The sequence below is a fragment of the Protopterus annectens genome, chromosome 5.part0 (genome assembly GCF_019279795.1).
Source record: "Protopterus annectens isolate FY-2018-M chromosome 5.part0, PAN1.0, whole genome shotgun sequence".
Classification (NCBI taxonomy): domain Eukaryota; kingdom Metazoa; phylum Chordata; order Ceratodontiformes; family Protopteridae; genus Protopterus; species Protopterus annectens.
The window spans coordinates 152153338-152177933 of NC_056735.1; the positions used below are offsets into that span (position 1 = coordinate 152153338).

The window sequence follows — 24596 nt, forward strand, 5'->3', positions numbered from 1 at the left end:
ATGTTTAGAGTTCAAGTTTTTTTCTCCTTTTATAAGATTTATTCTCGCTGTAGATTGAGAGAATATATCTATGTCTAATTTCCTGACTTATAACATTAAACCTAGAGATACTGATAACACTGTGAATATCACATGTAATTTAACATATGGTATGAACACATTAAAAATTAAACCTGTTATACAGAACAACAGGCATGTGTTAACAGGTGACAAGTTCTTTTTCACTATATTACACCAATAATGGCATTTTTCTTTTAATGGTACCATATACTTACCTATCACTGGTACCTGATAAATTGTGGTGGAGTATTTATAACTGGTGCTGGACTGTGTTTTTAGTTTGGATATTTGGCTGTTTTGTGCACCTTTGAACTTGTACAACCATCTGACTGCTTAATATATAGATAGATACACATACGGGACCATATGACTGCTTAATATATACACAGATACACATACGGGACCATCTGACTGCTTAATATATATATAGACAGATACGATAACAGACCATATGACTGCTTAATATATAGACAGCTACACATACAGGACCATCTGACTGCTTAATATATAGACAGATACACATACAGGACCATCCGACTGCTTAATAAATAGACAGATACACATCATACCTCTCAACACCACTCAGTATATGAAATCTGGACAAAGCCTGACAAAATGGGGAAACAAAGAGGGACAGATTTTAAATATTGCTGTTATAAACTTAGAAAGTTGCTAAAGTAGCAGGGTTTGTGTTAATATACCTTTTCTGAAAAATATGAAGTCGACGCAAATGTATGTCATTATTTAGTGTCTTCAGTCCTCATATCATCTCAGTGATTTGCAAGAAAACCACAAATTTTATGAGGAACAGAACCAAAATATGAGGCAAAACCTGGACAGTTGAGAGGTGTGATACACAAACAGGATCATCTGACTGCTTAACATATAGACAGATATACATATGGGACCATCTGACTGCTTAATATATAGACAGATGCACATACGGGACCATCTGACTGTGTAATAAGTAGACAGCTACATGTCTGTGACCATCTGACTGCTTAATATATAGACAGCTACACATACAGGACCACCTGACTGCTTAATATACAGACAGATACATTACAGACCATCTGACTGCTTAATAAATAGACAGCTACGCGTGCGGGACCATCTGACTGCTTAATAAATAGACAGCTACGTACAGGACCATCTGACTGCTTAATATCTAGACAGACACATATCTGGGACCATCTGACTGCTTATCGTGGACAGCTACGTATGGGACCATCTGACTGCTTAACATGTAGACAGCTACATACGGGACCATCTGACTGCTTAACATGTAGACAGCTACGTCGTGGGACCATCTGACCCTAATATATAGACAGCTACACATACGGGACCATCTGACTGCTTAATATATAGACAGCTACGTGTGGGACCATCTGACTACTTAATATATAGACAGCTACACATACGGGACAGTCTGACTGCTTAATATATAGACAGATACATACGGGACCATCTGACTGCTTAATATATAGACAGCTACGTACAGGACCACCTGACTGCTTAATATATACACAGCTACACGTATGGGACCATCTGACTGCTTAATATATGAACAGCTACACATACGGACCGTCTGACTGCTTAATATATAGACAGATACACATACGGGACCATCTGACTGCTTAATATATAGACAAATACACGTACAGAACCATCTGACTGCTTAATATATAGACAAATACACGTACAGTACCATCTGACTGCTTAATATATAGACAGATACACATACGGGACCATATGACTGCTTAATATATAGATAGATAGATACACATACGGGACCATCTGACTGCTTAATATATAGATAGCTATACATATGGGAACACTCTACTTAGTTAAATATTCAGAATATTGAATGCTTTTTATGCCGCACAAGTGAGTGAACAGTCAGATGATCTTAGTGTGCAAACAATTTTTTTTATTTACCTGTGTTGAATTTTGATCTGTTTAGATTGATATTTTTACATTTGAGATTTTGAATGTTTGGGTTCTGTTTCACACACACACACACACACACACACACACACACACACACACACACACACACACACATGGTTAAAAATGCAGACACTCAAAATATAGGCTAAAATACTGACAGTTCGAAATGTAGACATATTAAAATTCACTTTGGTTTACAATGCTGATGGTTTGACAGCTGTATGATAAGGATAAGCCTAGGGAATTATATATACATATGTGTATGTATACATACGTACTTGTGTACACACACACACACACACACACACACACACAATAAAGTAATTTGAACATGAGGAAGCCAGTAATGTTACCACAGAGGTGAAGAATAAGAAGTTATGTACTCACCATAGCGTTCCATCTGAGTAGGTAAACTTCATTTGTCAGCAACCTTAAAGGAAAAACCCCCAACCTCACTGGGGGGGGGGAATCCGAGATTTTGGGGAAAAGAAAAAAGGGGGGGAAAAAAACCCCCCAAAAAATGGATTTGGGACAATTGTTTTTTGGTGGACGTCAGATTGGTCTCAATTTTTCCTTCGACTGGAGCGGGCCTCTGTTTTTGATTTGGAGGTAGATTTGGCATTCCTCTTTTGACTGGTAAAGTGTGGAAGTGAAACCGTAACCTTGATCTATGGTTTGTAAAATCCACTTGTCTTTTGTTATGTAGTGCCAGTTCTTTGAAAATAAGGTTAACTTTCCGCCTAGAGGAGCTGCTATTTGTTCCCTGGTAGGCGGATTTAAGGTTAAGTCACTGTGGTTGTGCTGATGTAGTGGCAGTGGCTGTGTCTGTGCCTCTGTTGTTACCTTGCCACTGTCGTCCTCTGTAGGCACCTCCTCTGGATTGGTTTCTGCCTCTGGAACGTCTATTCCTGCCCCTTTGAAATTTTGTGGAGTCAGGAAAGGACCAATTTTTGGCAGGCCAGTTCCTGCTAAACCTTGGGGGTTGAACCTGCAAGAAATCTTTAACAGTTTGAACAGATTTTGCCTTTTCTTCCATTTTCTTCATAACCTGCTGGGCAGGTGTACCAAACAAACTTGTCTTGTCCATAGGAGCATCTAGCAACTTAGCTTTAACATGATCCGGTAAAGCTTGTTCCTTTAGCCATGCATGCCTTCTTATCACTGTGCCAGTCATGGCTGATCTAAATGAAGCCTCCAGTGCATCATAGCCACATTTTAAGGAATGGTTGCTAACCTGTTGTATGTTATTTACCATCTCTAATACATATTTCTTATCAAGAGATTCATCAGTGGTTAGTTTTTAGTTAACTGATCAAGCATAAACTCTTGGTATTGTATCATGTGAAACTGACAGTTTAAAGCTCTAGCTGAGAGAGTAGCTGAAGTGTAGACCTTTTACCCCATCTGTCTAATGACCTTTCTTCCCTTTCAGAAGGAATAGGGTTTTTAGCTATGGTCGCGCTACTGCCTTGGGACCCTGGGATATAGTTTCTGGGTCTGCAAGTGGGGCCTTGTAAAGGTGGTGATGAGTATCTGGCACCCTGTAAAATCTGTCTGGTTTGGCAGGGGCTGGGGTAAAGAATCTGGAGCGGAGCAAACATCATTGAAAGCATCATCCACCACAGAGAGAACAGGAGGTATAGCTAAGGGCCTGTGCTGTGGGAGGTGCAGAAAGGTCCTAAGTCTTTTCTGGAGTCTGAAAATCCTGTTGCTGCCATTGGAACTGTTCTCGCATGGCATGCAAGGTTTCCCAAAGGAGAATTCTTCTGGTGGGGAAGCAGCTGGAATGGATTCTTCAGCATCAGAATCTTCAAAATTGGAGAAGGGAGCCTCTGGCTGGTCAGTTATGTCTGATTCATCAGCAGAATCATCAGAGGACACTGGCTCAGGGGGCTCTGCCCTAGGTCTCTTCTCTGGGGCTGAGAGGCCCTGTCTGGGTGAGATTGAGATCCTCTAATTAAAGAAATTAAATCTTCTGCCAAAGTAAGCATTTGAGAACTAGAAGAGGGCCTGGATGTGGGGGGTTTAACAGGCACTGTTTTAGTAGTCTTGGCTGCTTTAGCCCTGGCGAAGGCCTTAATGGACATGGCTGCTGGAGGCCTAGCAGCACCACGTGCTGGGGTAGAGACATCCAAGGGGATGGTGTCTGATAAGTCAACCACCGTAGTGGGTAAAATTTCTGAGGCCGATTCAAGAGTTGTAGCAGGGGCCTCAGTTGTAGGAATAGGTTCAGCTGTACTTTGATCAGTTTTCTCGGTTTCGCCGAAACCGAGACACTCGTTTGCTTAACCATGGTTTCGCCGAAACCGCGGACCGCGAGTGTCGGTCTTTATCTTTGCGTTTTTTGGCAGATTGGGTAGTCGGAGGATCCGACGGCATAATGTACGCAAAATCAGAACCGAAAAACTGTTCTGCAAACTCCGACCGACGCCTAAGCGTTCGCCGGTTGAAAGAAGCACAGGGCGAACAGGCTGCTACGTGGGCTGGGCCTAAACAAGGCAGACAGTAAGAGTGGAAATCTTTATGAGGTATTTGTTTCCCACAGGTTAAACAATTGTTAACTTTTTCTGACATCGGCTGAGGCAAGAAAGAGTCCCCAACGGGGTACTTAGCTTTAGAAGTCTTCGTAGTATTCGGTAGAAGTAATCTCTGGATCCGACCGACCGGCACTTGCGAACAGCTTCTGCTTCGGGCGCCACGCGGCAAGAAAGACTGAGGAAAATGGCGTCGGCTGATGCTTTTATACCCGAAGACCAACAGAGATGACGTCGGGTGGAGTGCGACATCAGCCGAAGCCGGACCCGGACTTTGGAATCCGGCCAACTGAAGGGCTGCCTGACGACAGGACAACCCAGTTGTTATGACTGCAGATGCATCCATGAAGGACATCAAAAAAAGCATGCTGTGGTTTCTCCACTAACACAGCATCTTTAGTGGATGAGTAAAATGTTCTAACTAAATACACAATTTATATTAGCTAGCTAGCATCACATGACCCAAATGGCAACTCCCAATTACAAAAACAGCAAGCACAAAATGCAGTAACTATATCATATACAATCAAGTTTGCAATTAAAAACAAAAATACACAAAACGAAATACCTGCAGAATGAAATAAATGGCATAGTCAAGATAACATACTCCTACAATACACAGAAACTAAATATTTTTTTATAAACAAATAGTGACATCTAATGGGCAAACCAAAAAAAATCACAACAAATATCTCTGAAAGAATTAAAACTGTCTCAAAATAACAAAACATCATACAATAAAGAATCATTACTATTGCAAAATGAGCATACTAACTGGACAGCCTAACCAGTGAGCCCACTGTAACTTGAGCATATACCACAAGAAAAACATCCAGCTGCTGAAGTACCACTGAGTGGTCAGAATTTCTATTGGCATATGCTGGATAACAACACTGCAAACCTCTTTTATGAGGGAGATAAAGCAAAATATGAGAAAAATCGGGTATGTTCTACAAACAGAAACATACAAAAACAATGGAGATGCTCTTTTCTCTATCCCTCCCCTTGTACTACACTGATGTACTGTGCAAGTTTGGGAACCAAGTCCAACATGCATGCGCAGCATTGCCAGCAAGCAGAAAAAAAACGCAGAAGATGACTAGAGCACTGTTATGCAAAGACATTAATTTAAGAAAGATAAGCAATTTATTTCTTAAATAATGTTACTGTAGAATAACAATGACCCACTGCTGATGTGGGTATCACAGGATTTACTCACTTCACCCTCATGTTCAGACCACACCAATCGTGAGTAAATCCTGCAATACCCACACCTTGTTGAGGGGTACTGCTAGAATAAAACATTTACCATATGTTAGAGAATTATGTTCAATACTCACACATGTATACATTACATAGAAAACCAGAAAATGATTAATAATAAATCTGATATATCAGTCCAAATGACATCATAAAAATGCAGTTAGATTATGGCTGTACATAGTGCCTGAACCGATAATCCAACTCCATTCTTTTTTATCCATAATTTTTTGCCAATAAGATTTATTGATATTGTTCACATCAACTCTGCTAATACCCATGAATATAAAACGGGCATTATGATGTTTTAAAGTGTTCTTATGTACCGCACTTTTCTTTTCAACAGAGTATGTAACTAAGATTTGAAGAAATCATTTGTTTCCATGCATTGTTAATCGTCCAACACAAAATGCACCACAGGAAGATACTACCCAATTATAAAATCCACTGTGTCTTACAACTTATGAAAAGTCGAATTTCAAAAACCTTTCCTGTTTTGACTGTCATGAAATGTTTAGTCTTACAAACCTAAATGCAAAAATTACAACTGCCACAGAAAAAGGAACTTATCTAGTCAGACTTCATCTTACCATGTGTGAAACTGTAGCTTTATGTTTAGAGTTCAAGTTTTTTTCTCCTTTTATAAGATTTATTCTCGCTGTAGATTGAGAGAATATATCTACGTTTAATTTCCTGACTTATAACATTAAACCTAGAGATACTGATAACACTGTGAATATCACATGTAATTTAACATATGGTATGAACACATTAAAAATTAAACCTGTTATACAGAATAACAGGCATGTGTTAACAGGTGACAAGTTCTTTTTCACTATATTACACCAATAATGGCATTTTTCTTTTAATGGTACCATATACTTACCTATCACTTGTACCTGATAAATTGTGGTGGAGTATTTATAACTGGTGCTGGACTGTGTTTTTAGTTTGGATATTTGGCTGTTTTGTGCACCTTTGAACTTGTACAACCATCTGACTGCTTAATATATAGATAGATACACATATGGGACCATATGACTGCTTAATATATACACAGATACACATACGGGACCATCTGACTGCTTAATATATAGACAGATACGCATAACAGACCATATGACTGCTTAATATATAGACAGCTACACATACGGGACCATCTGACTGCTTAATATATAGACAGATACACATACGGGACCATCTGACTGCTTAATAAATAGACAGATACACATCATACCTCTCAACCTCTCAGCATATGAAATCTGGACAAAGCCTGACAAAATGGGGAAACAAAGAGGGACAGATTTTAAATATTGCTGTTATAAACTTAGAAAGTTGCTAAAGTAGCAGGGTTTGTGTTAATATACCTTTTCTGAAAAAATATGAAGTCTACGACTCAAATGCATGTCATTATTTGGTGTCTTCAATCCTCAGATCATCTCAGTGATTGCCAGAAAACCACAAATTTTATGAGGAACAGAACCAAAATATGAGGCAAAACCTGGACAGTTGAGAGGTGTGATACACAAACAGGATCATCTGACTGCTTAACACATAGACAGATATACATATGGGACCATCTGACTGCTTAATATATAGACAGATGCACATACAGGACCATCTGACTGTGTAATAAGTAGACAGCTACATGTACGCGACCATCTGACTGCTTAATATATAGACAGCTACACATACAGGACCACCTGACTGCTTAATATACAGACAGATACACGTACAGACCATCTGACTGCTTAATAAATAGACAGCTACACGTACGGGACCATCTGACTGCTTAATAAATAGACAGCTACACGTACAGGACCATCTGACTGCTTAATATCTAGACAGACACATATACGGGACCATCTGACTGCTTAATACGTGGACAGCTACACGTATGGGACCATCTGACTGCTTAACATGTAGACAGCTACACGCACGGGACCATCTGACTGCTTAACATGTAGACAGCTACACGTACGGGACCATCTGACTGCTTAATATATAGACAGCTACACATACGGGACCATCTGACTGCTTAATATATAGACAGCTACACGTATGGGACCATCTGACTGCTTAATATATAGACAGCTACACATACGGGACAGTCTGACTGCTTAATATATAGACAGATACACATACGGGACCATCTGACTGCTTAATATATAGACAGCTACACGTACAGGACCACCTGACTGCTTAATATATACACAGCTACACGTATGGGACCATCTGACTGCTTAATATATAGACAGCTACACATACGGGACCGTCTGACTGCTTAATATATAGACAGATACACATACGGGACCATCTGACTGCTTAATATATAGACAAATACACGTACAGAACCATCTGACTGCTTAATATATAGACAAATACACGTACAGTACCATCTGACTGCTTAATATATAGACAGATACACATACCGGACCATATGACTGCTTAATATATAGATAGATAGATAGATACACATACGGGACCATCTGACTGCTTAATATATAGATAGCTATACATATGGGAACACTCTACTTAGTTAAATATTCAGAATATTGAATGCTTTTTATGCCGCACAATGGAGTGAACAGTCAGATGATCTTAGTGTGCAAACAATTTTTTTTATTTACCTGTGTTGAATTTTGATCTGTTTAGACTGATATTTTTACATTTGAGATTTTGAATGTTTGGGTTCTGTTTCACACACACACACACACACACACACACACACACACACACACACACACACACACATGGTTAAAAATGCAGACACTCAAAATATAGGCTAAAATACTGACAGTTCGAAATGTAGACATATTAAAATTCACTTTGGTTTACAATGCTGATGGTTTGACAGCTGTATGATAAAGGATAAGCCTAGGGAATTATATATACATATGTGTATGTATACATACGTAACGTGTACACACACACACACACACACACACACACACAATAAAGTAATTTGAACATGAGGAAGCCAGTAATGTTACCACAGAGGTGAAGAATAAGAAGTTATGTACTCACCATAACGTTCCATCTGAGTAGGTAAACTTCATTTGTCAGCAACCTATGGGAATCGGATCCGACCTCGGATCCGAGCTGGCAGTTTTCAACAGCTTTAGATCCGAGCTCCAAGCTCCTCCCCTACCCATAATCCCCTGCCAACCCTGACTGACCTCAGATCAAGTTTGCCCAACAGCAGAAACTGCTAGAAGATTATTATTCTCAAGATAAAGTGGGTAAAACCCATGGACCTGAGTATGAATACATTCGCAAGTGAGGGGGCAGGAGGGAGGGACGGTTGCTGACAAATGAAGTTTACCTACTCAGATGGAACGTTATGGTGAGTACATAACTTCTTAATCTGAAGTAGTTAACTTCATTTGTGCAGCAACCTATGTCCCCAGCTACCTGAACCTTGGGCGGCCTTTATGGAAGGATGTTGCAGAGCACTGCAGAGCCAAAGGATGCTCTCCCTCTGGAGATAATGTCCAATTTATAGTGATTGATAAAGGTATGAGATGAGGCCCAAGTGGCTGCCAAGCAAATATCATCCAAAGAGACTCTAGCTCTAAAAGCCGCAGAGGTAGACATAGATCGAGTAGAGTGGGCATGGACTCCCTGAGGTGCGGGCCTACCACAGCTTTTATATGCTAAAAAGATACACTGTGAAATCCATCTAGACAGTGTAACTTTAGACACCGATTTACCCAAGTTAAATTTGGTAAAGAAGACGAACAACTGATCAGATTTCCTATGACCAGATGTCCCGTGGATGTAGAAGTGAAGTTGTCTATGCACATCCGATGAGTGTAATTTGTATTCCCCTTTGTTATGGTAATTTGGAAAAAAGACCGGCAGGTTAATGGACTGGTTAATATTTGATTCAGAGGCAACCTTGGGAAGAAAAAAGAGGGATTGGTCCTGAGGTAAACTCTATCCTTGTGAAAGGTCAAGTATGGGGGTTTTACACAGAGGGCCTGTAGTTCAGAGACCCTTCGAGCCAAGGTGATAGCGACAAGAAAGGCCGTTTTCCATGACAAGAATTTAAGATCTACTGAAGCTGCAGGTTCAAACGGGGGAGCTGTCAAGGCCTGAAGCACCAGCGTTAAATCCCAAGGAGGGACTACATCCTTCACTGGAGGTCTGAGCAGAAAGGTGCCCTTCGAAAAGGTCTTACACAATTCCATGGTGATCAAAGGGCCCAGTTCATTTCTCACGTGATGAGAGATAGGATGCTAGTTGAAGCTCCTTGACTGTGGAGGAGCTAGCCCCCTGATGAAACAGCCCTGACAGAAAGTCTAATACAGCGGGCAAAAAAGCTGTGAAAGGATCCAAATTTTGGCGTTCCGCACAAATGGAGAAACGTTTCCATTTGCTACTATAGATCTTTCTAGTAGAAGGCTTGTGCACTGCTACTAGAATTGTTTTAACTGGGGAAGAGATATCGGGAGTCCTAGCTACGAATGGAACTGGAGCAGCCACGCTGTGAGCTTGAGATTGTCCAGGTTCGGGACTGGGAGATCTAGGGGGGTGGGATTTTAGATCCAGACGGGGATCCAGAATCCAAGGAAGATTCACCAGATGAGACCAAAGGTAAGGGAACCAGGTTTGACGAGCCCAAAACGGGGCAATGAGGATAATCCTGCTCCCCAACTGGCTGGCTTTCTGAAGAAACTTCAGCATCAGAGGAAGAGGAGGGTAAGCATAAAGAAGACCGGGAGGCCAAGCATGCACCAGAGCGTCTCTCGGGGGTTCCCCGGAGGGGGAAATGAGAGCGAAGTAGTCATAACATTTTGTGTTCGAGGGAGAGGCAAAGAGATCGCAACAGGGTTGACCCCATTTGGCGAAAATCCGATTCGCTATCTCGGGATTCAGAGACCACTCGTATGGTAACAGGATGGTGCGACTTAGTTTGTCTGCTAGGATGTTGGATCGTCCCGGAATGTGCGTTGCTATGAGAAAGCGGTTGGTGGAGATCACCCATTCCCACACCCTCATGGCCTCTCGACAGAGTGGGCAAGACCTGGTTCCCCCTTGTTTGTTGATGTACCAGACAACAGACATATTGTCCGTCTGAATCACAATCGTTCCTACAGGAAGAAGGTCCTGAAGTGCTTGCAACGCTAACAGCACTGCCCTCATCTCTAGGATGTTGACATGCAGTGAGGTCTCCGTGAGGTCCCACGTGCCTTGGACTATCCTGCCCGAACAATGCCCCCCCACCCTTGGCGGGAGGCATCCGTGGTCACCGTGGCTAGTGGAGGGGTCATAGAAAAGGGGCGTCCTTGCTGGAGGTCCGGAGATTGGAGCCACCATAGGAGGGCCCTCTTGCAAGCCCTGCTGAGGGGAACGGGATGGCTCAGAGGATAGTGAAGAAAGGACCACTGGACCTGAAGGGTCCATTGTAAGACCCTCATGTTAAAATGTCCCATTGGCAATAGGTTGATTGCCGCCGCCATTGAGCCAAGAGCCCTCAGGACCAATTCCGCCACAGGAGCTGGAGATTGTAGAATGGCCCGCACATGTAGCCTCAGGATTCGTAGCCGGTCTGTGGTCAAGAAAGCTAGGAGTTTGTGTCTAATCTGACCCCTATGAAGTCTATGGTCTGAGTCGGAATAAGAGACGACTTCTCTATATTGATAGTGATCCCCAGCCGGGGAGCTAGACAAAGAAAGTAGTTTCTGGCTGCACAGAGTAGATGCCTTGTCGGGGCGGTCAGGAGCCAGTCGTCCAGGTACGGGAAGACCTGAATTCCCTGGAGCCTCAGGTGGGCCACTATAACTGCTTAACACTTTGGTGAACACCCTGGGGGCTGTGGTGAGACCAAAGGGGAGGACCCTGAATTGGAAAGGATTGGCTCCTAGCCGGAAGCGGAGGAACCTCCTGGATCGCCTGTCCATCAGAATGTGGTAGTACGCATCCTTGAGGTCTATAGTGCACATCCAATCGTTCTCCTGCAAAAGGGGGAGAATGGATTGAAGAGTGACCATGAGGAACTTCCCTTTGGTTAGTGACAGGTTCAGGGAAGAGAGGTCGAGGATTGGTCTCAAGTCCCTCATCTTTTTTGGCACCAAGAAGAACCTGGAGTAAAAACCGGACCTGCACTGGTCTGGGGGGACATGTTGGATGGCTCTTTTTTCCAGCAAATGTTGGATTTCCATTGCTGCGGCCTCCCTCTGATCGGGTGGAACATCGGGGAGGTATCTGGGGTTGCGTGGGTAATGAGAAAAGGGAATATGATATCCTCTGGATATGATGCGAAGTACCCAGCGGTCTGTCGTGATGGACTCCCAAGCTGCTGGGTGCTTGGAGAAACGCCCCCCCGACTGCCTCCAGAGTGGAGCAGTCGGGCAACCCCCTCAGGGGTGTTGCGTGGGTTGGTCCGAGAAGGGTTCTCTGGATCCAAAGTTCCGCGGGCCCCCTCTGCCTCTAGGGCGGCGTCCAACCTGCCCTCCTCTGCCGCGGAAGGGCTGGGAGTCCGGAGCGGGAAGGGACTGTTGCGACTTCCGGAACCACATCTTCTTCGGTCCCTTTTGGTTCTTAGAGAAGGACCTCTGGGGAGCAGAGAAGTGGACTCTGACGGCAGACGTCTTCCCGTCCTTTTCGCTCTGGACCAAGGTATCTCACACGGTTTTGTCGAAAAGGGCAGAACCATCGAAAGGGGCATGAGCGAAAGACGCCTTAAAGGGTTCCACAAAATCACAGTGCCGGAGCCAGGCCTGACGTCTCATGACAAGGCCCACTCCGCTGGCTCTAGCGGCTCCTTCCATGGCATGGGACAGTAGCCGCATACAGGTGTTAGATATGGATCGTAGCGTGGCCATCCGGGTGGAGTGCAATTGCTTGTCCTCCGCCGACATGGACTCGGGGGACGATGCAGCATACTCTTTGATAAGGTCCCGCTGCAGTCAAAGCACATGTGCCATGTAGTTCAGCGACCTCACAGAGAAGGTAGCCGAACTAAACACCTGCTTCTATAGGCGGTCCATTGACCGAGACTCCTTGCTTGGGGGATGAACCGAGGGACTCTTCTGAGCTAGTTCCCTCTTGGTGGCCGCCGCCACCAACATGGCATCTACAGGGGGACCCCTACTCCAGTGGGACTTGTCAGAGGGTGGGCTAAGAATCTTGTCCGGGTGCTTGGGGACTGGCTCCACAGTGTCCGGCTCCTTCCACGCCCTGGTAGTAATCAAGTCTACCAGGGGGTTGGCCGGTGGGGACACCCAAGAGGTAGACGGGCCTGCTTCAACGCCTCCAGGAACACGGATTCGCCCGAGGTAGGCTTTGGGGCAGACCACCCCCCCCCCCCTTATTCTAAGCATTTCCATGATGTCACCAAATGAGACATCTTTGGGGAGTGATCTTGGGGAGCCTTCCCCTTCCTCCAAATCCGTGTCCTCAGTCAAGGACTCGGGGGAGTCCAGGTGCCTCCTTTTTCACCTTCACTTGTGAGGTACCGCCTCAGGGGGGCTGTCCGAGGAGGTCTCACCAGCTACGTCTTGTTCCAATGGAACTACCTGGGACGTCAAAGCAGGCTGTCCCTGGAGCCGGGTGATGGAAGTCGGACCCAACAGAGAAGGAGTGCATGGTGGAGCCGTGGCAAGGGCCGGGGGCCTGGAATCTCTCGAAAGGGCCCTCTCCACCACGTTGAATGCCATGGGAGAGCTGCTCTCTCTGGCATCCGAAAGCAGACCCTCGCTTGGATCTGACGGACGGATCGGGGCCGGCACCGAAGCGATCGGATCCGACGGACCAGTATGCTCCGACCAGGATGGAGCCGAAGGCATACCGGTACCCCCGGATCCGAAGCTCAGCCCTCGTCCCCGAGAGCTCGGATCCGAAGAAAATGGACCCAACAGAAGTGTCAGCGCCGATAGTCTCGGGTACTTTGACCCCGGCTCCAAGGCTTCCCGGCTCCGAAGATTCCGAACCCGGGAAATGGGATGGAGAAGGAGCTATCGGGGCAAAGAAGGGGGTCGAGCCCCCCCCCGGAGGGGGGGGGGAGGCAGGAGCACTCCCATCTGCAGTTGGGCCTGGAGGAATCTTATCATCCGGTCCAAATCTGCATCAGTGAGACTTCGGGTTGATCTCGACGAGGCCACCAAGGCGGGGAGGGAGTGTCGCCTCGATGACCTTGAAGGAGATCGGGTCTCCTCCTCCTCAGGACCCGGTGAAAAGCACGGGGACCGGATCCGAGAAGGAGGAGACCCAGAAGTCCTGGAGGGGGAAGACCGCTTAGCCGGGGGGGCCGAAGCGGAGGCCTCGGCCCGCCGCTTGTGGTGTTTCACCCTCCTTTTCTCTTTCCTAGCCTCCCTCTCCTCCGGACCTAAGGCGGGAGGATGAGTCCTGGCCGGGGAGAGGGGGAAGTAGGAGTGGCAGCCGCCGCAGCGGGAGCCACGACAGGACCGGAGGTAGAAGCAGAGTCCGGGGGCAGAAGACCCGCCAGAATCAGCTTAGACCTCCAGTCCATGAGTGCCCTGGGGTTGAATGCCGCACAAATGGTACAACCAGAGGACAGGTGCTCAACCCCAAGGCACAACACACACAGAGTATAGCCATCCGCTGGGGACAGCTTATGGCCACACTTAGTGCACTTAGAAAAAATCGGCTTTGGGGCCTCTGACATATTAACTAAAAAGGTAAAACCACACACACTAGGCCCCAAACACACACACACAACCCTGACGGAACCACGAAGGAAGGGGGAGGTTAAATATGAAAAATATAAAATAAACTAAGAGAGTTTAACATTAGAAAAGGGACCTGAACACACTCTCACACCAAAAGTTTAAGAAAAGGGTCAGAAAAGTAAAATTTTTCTCACAAAAGCGATTGAAACGCCTGGAACTTGGGATCAAGCTGCTGAAGTAAACCGGCAAACTAGATTTTAGATCAGTCAGGGTTGGCAGGGGATTATTTGTAGGGGGAGGAGCTTGGAGCTTGGGAGGAGCTTGGATCTAAAGCTGTTGAAAACTGCCGGCTCGGATCCGAGGTCGGATCCGATTCCCATAGGTTGCTGCACAAATGAAGTTAACTACTTCAGATCATATGCATTAATGCTACTTGTCAAGCAGGAATACCTCTCACCTGGTGCACCAGTCTAACGTAGGGATCTTGGACCCAGACCTCGTATACCATTTCATTTAGGTATGGCTTGAAAAGCTTCTCATAGCTGTAACCTGTTGCATTATCTTCAATCCGTATCTGCTTGTGGTATTTACCTTCTACAAAATAAGGTAATAAGTGTTAAAATGCATGACTGCATCTGAAGAATTTATTTTTTTTAATGAACCATTTTTACTGAATTTTAAAGAAAGAGATAAAACATACATACCAAAGACAAACAATTAGAGAACAAAACAACTAACAAACACTTTTCTGAACAGTACAAAGCAACTGACTGTCCAGTCAAACTATATACACTATGCACGAGTCAGACTACAGACATCCATTTTAATAAGTACAAATCATTACCCTCTCCTTCCCATTTCCCTTCCTTGAGGTACCATTCATACAGATAACTGCAGCTGAAAGGCAAAAGATTTAAACATTGAATGACATTCCCTTGGTATTTGTTTAAACCTCCCTAAATTCTTGAATGAGAAAATCCATCATCTACCACCCCACCATGCACATATCCATTTGCATCTATTTTCCCCACACAAGGTTATTTTCTATTCTGTTGCTATTGTAACTTCTATTATATGTCAGTACCCAATCCTCCTTCCATTTTACCAGATTTCCTAAGCCATGCCATGTACTCATTAAACCTCAATATCCAAAATGTCCATATAATTGGAAAGTTGTGTAAAATCTTACCATAACAACAGATGTTCTTCTCTTCATTGTTGCAGTATTCCTTACAATACGGATCTCCTGCCAAGGGCGGCCCGACATCTGGCCAGTATATCAAAGGCTTTAGGTTGCTAAGGGTATGCTGTACATCACCCATACACTCCTCAAGTAAAGTGTAGGGTAACAAGCACAACCCAAAGGAAGAAGAACCAGGGGGAGGAGGGTGGAAGTGAATACTGCTACAGTGAAGAAAATGACATCTACCTTCGTGGTAAGATTTTACACATCTGTACGATGTCCTGTTGTGGCTACTCAATTTCCAAAGTGCTTTCTTACTTCAATTATACAAAAACAAATACTCTGCAGACCTCAGAGCACAGAACAACTTTGGTTTATTTTATGCTGAACAGAAGTGAAAAATAAACTTTTTCAGTTGACTGATTATTAAATGTTGTGGCTACTCAATTTCCAAAAAGAACTTATTACATGAATTACATCTTTTATATATACATATGTTCTAAACACACACACATATATATATATATATATATATATATATATATATATATATATATATGTTTGTGTGTGTGTGTGTGTTGTACACATATATATATATATATATATATATATATATATATATATACATAGAATATATATATATATATATATATATTTTCTAAGTAAAAGCCAACAAAGGTACAAAAAATAACTATAAACTCCAAACAAGTACCCTTGACAGAAAAATAAAGCAGTCAATTGTTCTTTGATGCAAAAATCCAAGTTTAATTCACACAAGCAGCTTCCAAGGTTTAAAATCAAAGCACATAAAGGCACATAAACGCCCTTCACCAACTCAGCGTTTTCATCTAGTTAAAACAGAGTTCATCAGATGCAGACTCATATTAAACTACACATATTTATATCAATTAAAGTTTAAATTATCGAATAAGCCACACTAAATAAATAAATGTGATTAAAAAAGCTTATAACTCATGCCTTGTCATTTGTAAAATAAAATGTTAAACACACACTTAAAAGACTTGAGCATTTTCATTCCAAATATTAATAAAGCTGCATATCACTAAAAAAATGAAATGCAATTAAATATTCAACATCACACAATACAATTTTAAAAGACATAACATTTAAAAGCTTGCATTTAAAATGTTATGTGAACTTTTTAGTATTTCTTTGTCAGAGGCTCCCTCTAGTGACCTTTAGTGGGAATGCACATAAATAGAAAACTTCCTTTTGCTATTCATAACTTAGCTGAACTGATTTTAAGTAGTGGGGCAATGGAAACATTATCATTTAAACCAGGGGCCGTCCCGGCATCTAAAGTGATTTGCCACCACAATTCCTTGTATATAATTTTTTCTTCCCACAATCTGCTCCTTGCTTCCTTTTTTATTTGCTCCACCACAAAACATTTGCTCTATGACATACCTTGGTGTGTTTGTATAGAGCATTTGTTTCCTTTTTGTTTTGTATATTATATTCATGCTCGTAGATCCTTCTCCTTAACTCAGTTTTTCCTATACAGAAAGATCTACATTCCACACAAGTAGCCAGGTACACTATTCCAGATGATTCACAGTTAAAGTAGTTTTGCCCTCAATCTGTCCCTACGTTTGATAAATACCTGGTCAGTGTTTATATTTCCACATTGAGAACAGCGACCACATTTATAAGTCCCTCTTCTTCTCCTATTCTCTTCCTTCCTTTTCTAGTCATTTTCTAAAACAATGTACATTAAGCAAATTTTTATATACAATTTTGAGGGGTTCCCTATACACTCCTTCCAGGTCAGTAAAATTAACAAATGTTTCTCATTCAGTTTTTACAACCTTTCTAGCTAAACCGCAGAAGTCGTTAAATTCCAGTACTAATGCTTTTCCAAAGTTTTGCTCAGAGGTAGCCGTGCATGTATCAGCTTCATTAGTATTCTCTCCTAGCATGGGCTTAAAGTTTCATTTTCTGCCTTTACCCCTCTTATCCACTCAATGGGATACCCCCTATTCAGAAAAAACTGTTCTAATAATTCACTTTCATGCTGAAAATCCATTTCTGAGGAGGTCATTCTGCTTCAGCGTGCGTACTGGCCTTTCACTATATTCCTTTTATAATGAGGCGGGTGGGCACTATTATAGTGTAGAAAAGAATTGCAGAATGTAGGCTTTTTATAGACCCTTGACTCAAATCTGCCCTGGCTCTTATATACTTCTACCTCAAGGTATTCAAGTTTCTCTCTGGAGCATTTGTGGGTAAATCTTAAAAATCAGTAGTGTTGTTTATGTAATACATGAATTCTTCCAACTTGTGCATAGTCTCAATTCATAAAATTACTAAATCATCTAAAAATCTCCTATAAAACGTCCAGCACACCGCATATCGGGATCCCAAAACAAATTTCTCTTCCCATTTGGCTAGAACAAGGTTGGCATAGGTGGGAGCGCATGCTGCTCCTATCGCAATGCCCTGGATCTGCTGGAACAATTCCCCTTTAAAAAAGATGAAATCGTACTTCAATACTAATTACATCAATCCAGTATATACAAATTTCTCCTTTGATTTAATTCAGTGTCTTCAAATATTATCTCTTCAAGCATACTCATAGCTTCAGTGTGTGGTATGCTGGAGAATAAGTCAATCACATCCACTGTGACAAAGGTTAAATCTTCCCTAAATAATTCATGCTTAAATTCCCTCAGAAGATCCCAGGAATCTTTCAATATTGCGTTTCTTTTCAACCATATTTTGTTCAATTTGCTGTCCACATAGTTTGCCAACGGAAGTGTTTTTGATCCCTCAGCTGAGACTATTGGTCTTAAGGGAGGGTCCCTTCTCATCCTTGTGAGATTTTGGCATACCAAATACAGATGGTATTCTAGGCTTGTCAACTTTTAAAAATGCAAAAGTTTTGGGATCAATCAAGTCTTCCATTAGCATGTCTTCCAAAACTGCATCAATTTTTCTATAGGAAATATTAACTTCATTTACAGATACAGTGGAGTATTTATTGGTATCCCTTAAAATGTCATTCATCTTGCCTTCACAAATGCACAATCCCACCCCCTTTGTCAGGTTTCATCACTCGGAGTTCAAGATTCTCTTGCACCTCAGCTAAGACCTCCTTCTCCTTATTAGTTAAATTAGACTTATATCTAACATTGGGAGAATTCTCTCCGTACTTCCTTCTCAACCATTTTTTCAAAGTTCTTTAGTTGAGGATGTAGGGGTGGGTTGTAAGTGCTTTTACACCTCAATTTACTATCAACGTCATTACTTTTTGATGGAAACATCAAACCAAGGTTGACTTTCCTAGTAAATATTATTAAATCCATTATAGTTTTTGTAAGGTCACCTTTCTTTTCAGGTATAAATTTTAAGCCTTTAGATAAGAGACTAAAATGTTCCTTAACAAGTTTAACACTACTAAAATTAATTATACTAAACCCTTCACATGTATATTTTTTCTCATTTCCTTCATCAACACATACTTGACAGGAAAAATGGGAATGGGGTATACGCTCTCTGTTCAATATCTCCCCCGCTCCCTTCTCCTCCCCCTCCAGTAAAAATGTTGTTGCTGATAATTTTTATTTCTTATTCTTTCAGATCTACACAATTCTGGGTAGTCAGAAAAGTCATCAAGACCCCCACATTCTCATTCACACATGCATTTTCCATATCATCACTCCTTGTGCTAATATTACTTTCTGGCTGGATAACAGCATGTACACTTTCAATCTGCCTAAAACTTTGAGCTTTGGATAACTAATATTATTTCTCTATTCATTAGTGTTACACTCTAATTTCCTCTGTATCAATTCTTCACATTCATCAGCAATTTCCAGCCTAACTTTGTAATATTTTTCCTTCTTAGTGGGTATAGTAAAAAATCAGGTCATTTTTTATACAATCATTCAGTTCCTCTATCTCTTTCGGAATTCCTTCCTTTATTCTATCCTTTTCTTTAACAACTGCTTTTGAGTCCACATCCATTAAAAATATCTAATAATTCTTTATGAAAACTACTCCCCACTTGGACATTGTTTCGATACTTTCAAACATGCAGTCCGTTGGGGACAGTTCCCCCAACAATACAATCCTTTAAATAGGAATTTTCAACATCCAGAGTTCTATATTTTAACATTAATTTAGACATTCTGTTAAGTTTAACATTGTAAGAATCAGTAACAGTGAGTTTAATACCCACATAATCCCTGAATTTTACGGCAAAGTTAATGCTGAGTTGGTGAAGGGCATTTATGTGCCTTTATGTGTTTTGATTTTAAAGCTTGGAAGTTGCTTGTATGAATTAAACTTGGAGTTTTGCATCAAAGAACAATTGACTGCTGTATTTTCCTTTCACGGGGTGTGTGTGTGTATATATATATATATATATATATATATATATATATATATATATATATATATATACATACATATATACATATATATATATATATATATATATATATATATATATATATATATATATATACACACATCTACACATACATATATATATATATATATATATATATATATATATATATATATATATATATACATATACACACACACATATATATAATATATATTCTACCTACATATATATATATATATATATATATATATATATATATATATATATATATGTGTTAGAGTATACAGCTCAGCAAGCTCCTGCCTGGTGCCCTGCAGAGTTCTACAGCAGCAGAGAGACAAAAGACAGACTTAGGAGTGATTAAGTATCATTTTTCTGCATTTTCTTGCTGCCTTTAGCTAATTCTGCCTAAAATGCCAATTTTCTAGAGTTTCTGTGATTTAAAATGCTTGTTTCAGCTACATATTTTTTATTCTTTCCGATTTGAAAGCCTGCATTTGCACTCGTTTCTGTCTTATAACTTGTCTAGTGCAGATACAGATTCTTAGTTTTAGCACTTAAATTTGCTTATTCGTGCTCAGCACTTGTTCAGAACTTGTAAGCACTAAATAAGCTACTAATTACTATAGCACTCAACCTTCCTCATTACCTAGAGGAAAACAGTTTTTGTGCTTACTTTTCTCACTTGCTTAGAGAAAAACAGCTCTTGTACTCACTTTCTTCACTTATCTAGAGGAAAACTGCTTTTTATTCAGGCATGTCCAATGGTCAGTTCCCAGTGTTCTCTCCTGTCTATCTGATGAATATGGGCATCTTGAGGCAATGTAGAAATTGCCTCATGTACACAGAAAATCTTCTTTTCCTACCACCCAACACTAGAACCTGTGAGAGATGCGCTTATCTAGCCAAACTGGAAGTAAACCTCTCTCCAACCAAGACTGAACTTGACAGTCCTGAGGAGAAGGGAAACATTTGCACCACACCACACTCATCACATAGTCTCACTAAATCTACACCATCAAAATCCACACATAGTAACAAAATCATTCGCGGAGGCTCTCAGTAATAATCTGTCTAAGCAACAGAGACCTCCAAAGCAGAAACGCAAGCAAACTCCATCCCCCAACACAACCCAAATGACACATAGCCCACAGACTCAGTGTGCCACTCAACCACAGCCAATAAGGCAAAACAACGTACCCAACACACTAGTCATAGGTGACTCTATAGTCAAGGCACACTGATGTCCCACTCATCAGGCTAAACAAGGACAAGGTTACCATCAGCTGCCTGTCAGGTGCCAGGATCCGCCACATAACCCACACGCTCAGGTCACTCCACAACAAGTACAAATATGACTCTGTCATTGTCCATGTTGGTGTGATTGACCTGAGATGTACCTCCCTGGACTACATGAAAAGTGACATGGAAGAGCTCTCCGATCTTGTAGCCCAGGCAGGTATGACCCTAGCCCTGAGTAGCATTCTGCCATTGCCCAGAATGATACCGCAGTACAAGGACAAAATGATTGACTTCAACAATTGGCTAAGCTTCTGGTGACATTCTAAGGGGATCCAGTATCTGTCTGCTTGGGACAACATGGTCGACAGACCACGATGCTTTGCCACAGATGGCCTGCACCTGTTGCCCCTGAGATTCCGGATACTGGCTAAGGCTCTTGTTGCCCCTATGGTGCCTTTTTAGGCAAGGTTCAAATAAGAAATTCACCACCGTAACAGGAACAGGCAAGCAAAAAAGTACAGTTGTGTACACCTACCATAAATGTAGATGTTCAAGTGTCTTCACTGTTGCAGACATAACTGTAGGGTGCTCCTGCCGGCAGGCAGCCCGAGGTCGGCCAGAATTCCAAAGTCTGGGTCCGGCGTCGGCTGTACCAGCAAGTACCCTGATGTCAGAACGTAGAGGTATAAAGCTGACAGCCGACGCCATCTTCTCCAGCCTTTCTTGCCCCAGATGTCAGAAGTCCCCAACAAAGAAACCAAAAGGTGTCCAAATAGAAACACAAATACACCACAAAGGAAGAGGAAGAGAGACCAAGTGAAAAATAGAGGGGATTGGTGGGAAGGAAACACCGACTGCAACAGTGAAGACACTCGAACATCTACATTTATGGTAGGTGTACACAACTGTACTATGTTCTTCGTGTTTCACTGTTGCAGTCATAACTGTAGGGTGGAATCCCAAAGCTGTGAATGAGGGAGGAGGTTATGCAGAAGAAGGGGCAGCTAGAAGGCCCTGCAAAACAGCAGAGGCAAAGCCTGCTCTAGACTTAGAATACAAAGGGAGATTATAGTGCTTAGAAAAAGTATGCACTGAACTCCAAGTGGCAGCTTCCAAAATGTCCTTGGTAGGAACTCCTCTGAGAAAAGCTGCTGAAGTGGCAGCTGCTCTAGTAGAATGACTTCTAACAGTACCTGGAATCAGTTTCCCATAGTGAGAGTAACAAAACCTTATTCCATGAGCAATCCATTTGGAAATAGTTTGTTTAGAAATAGTCTTACCTAGAGAACTGGAGGCATAAGAGATAAGCAATTGATCAGATTTCCTGAAATCTTTACTTTTGTCCAGGCAAAATCGTAGTTGTCTGTGAACGTCCAATGAATGTAAGATCCTTTCCCCTTTATTTTGAGGATTTGGAAAAAAGGTAGGAAGGCGAATAGTCTGATTTAGAGCCACTTTGGAAATCACCTTAGGCATAAATGTAGGATTGGTCCTCAAGGAAACTCTGTCTTGGTGGAAGATAAGATATGGTTCCACAGCCATGAGAGCTTGTAACTCTGAAACCCTTCTAGCAGAAGTCAATGCTAATAAAATAGCTGTTTTCCAGGATAAGAACTTAATATCCGAAGCCGCAGCAGGCTCAAAAGGAGGCAAAGTAAGTTTCTCCAAGACATAATTTAGATCCCAAGCAGGAACAGGAGGAGTTCTGGGAGGTCTTAAATTCTTAGCTCCTCTCAAAATTGTCTCACCAGCTGGTGAGAAAAGATGGGAGGATCAGTGTTGAAGTGAGCCGAGATAGCAGAAGCATGGATTTTGATGGAGGAAAAGGAGAGGCCTTTAAGCAAAAGGTCTGAGAGGTAAAGTAAAATGGAAGAAATATCAGGCAAAAGAGGATCTGAACCTCGATCCTGCATCCAAATACAAAATCTTTTCCATTTAGAAGCATAAGATTTTCTAGTGCTAGGCCGCCTAGCTTCTAAAGAACATCCAAAACTTGTTTTGGAAGCGAAGAAGGAATCAAAGGCCCTTGTAGAGCCAAGCTGCCAGGCATAGAGTCTTGATTTGAGAGTGTAGCATCTGACCCTGATGCTGGGACAGAAGAGAAGAGATCAGAGGTAGAATCCATGGAGGTTCCAAGAATAGGTGTTTCAAAGTTGGATACCAAAACTGTCTTGGCCAATTTGGAGCTATCGAAATGATAATCTTTGGTTTGTCCTGTTTTATTTTCAGTAACACCAGAGGCAGAAGAGGAAGAGGAGGGAAGGCATAACCCGAAAGACTCTTCCAGCTGAATGACGGGGCATCCACTTTCCACGCTGTTTTGTGGAAGGACCTGGTGCAAAAGAGAGGCAACTGATGACTGAGATGGGATGCAAACAGATCTATTTGAGGACAACCCCAAACTGCAGTGATCCTGCTGAACAAGTTGGGGTCCAGCATCCATTCGTGAGGATCCAACAGGTTTCTGCTTAAGCTGTCTACTAAGAGGTTCTGTTTTCCTGGAATTAATTGAGCTTGAAGATGCAGATTCAGATTTAGAGCTGTGTCCCATAAACTCATGGCTAGTCTGCAAAGGGGTTAAGAGTGAGAGCCCCCCTTGCTTGTTTATGTACCACATGACTGTGGTGTTGTCTGTACGAATCAGAAGAGGCCCTGGTTGCAAAAGATTCTGGAAGGCTAGAAGAGCATTTTGGACTGCCAACATTTCCTTCAAGTTGATGTGCCAGGGAAGGTGCTTCTTTGTCCAAGAGCCCTGCTGGCAAATGTCTAGAAAATGAGCTCCCCAAGCATAATCCGAAGCGTCCGTGGTTATGAACTGAGAAGGTTGAGGCAGACGAAAGGGATTCCCTTCGTTTAAAGCACAAGCCCTGGACCACCAAGGGAATTCTTTTTGGAGGCAGGGAATCAGTGGAATCGTTGTGTCCAGACTGTGGTAATGCTGTGACCATACACTCTTTAGGTACCATTGAAGTTTTCTCATATGAAGCCTTGCATTTGGAATCAACAGGATGCAGGAAACCATGTAGCCCAAAGCCTGCAGGAATTTCCTTGCAGAGAGCTGAGTTAAAGTAGCCAAGGTCTTGAAAATTGAGGCCAGTTGTAGTTGTTTTTCTGGAGTGAGGAAGGCCCTTTGCAAGCTTGTGTTTAGAAGAGCTCCTAAAAAAATCATTTGCTGAGAGGGGATCAGATGTGACTTTTTTGTGTTCACATAAAATCCCAGAAGTAGGAGAAGACGTTGAACAAACTGCAGGTGTTGAAGTAGAAGGTCTTTGCTGTCCACCTGAATAAGGAAGTCGTCCAGATAGGGGTAAATTTGAATCCCTTGGAGTCTGCAATAAGCTACTACTGGAGCCAGG

General features: G+C 42.3%; 1 protein-coding gene across 2 annotated transcripts in view; it reads right to left on the minus strand.

The window, feature by feature from the left end:
- MITD1 (microtubule interacting and trafficking domain containing 1) overlaps nucleotides 1-24596 on the minus strand; it is a 257806-nt gene that overhangs the window by 155340 nt on the left and 77870 nt on the right. For both annotated transcript variants that reach the window (XM_044072174.1, XM_044072173.1), the window contains exon 3: nucleotides 14898-15034. In XM_044072174.1, coding sequence (XP_043928109.1) covers nucleotides 14898-15034 — 137 coding nt within the window. The remainder of the gene's footprint in view (nucleotides 1-14897; nucleotides 15035-24596) is intronic.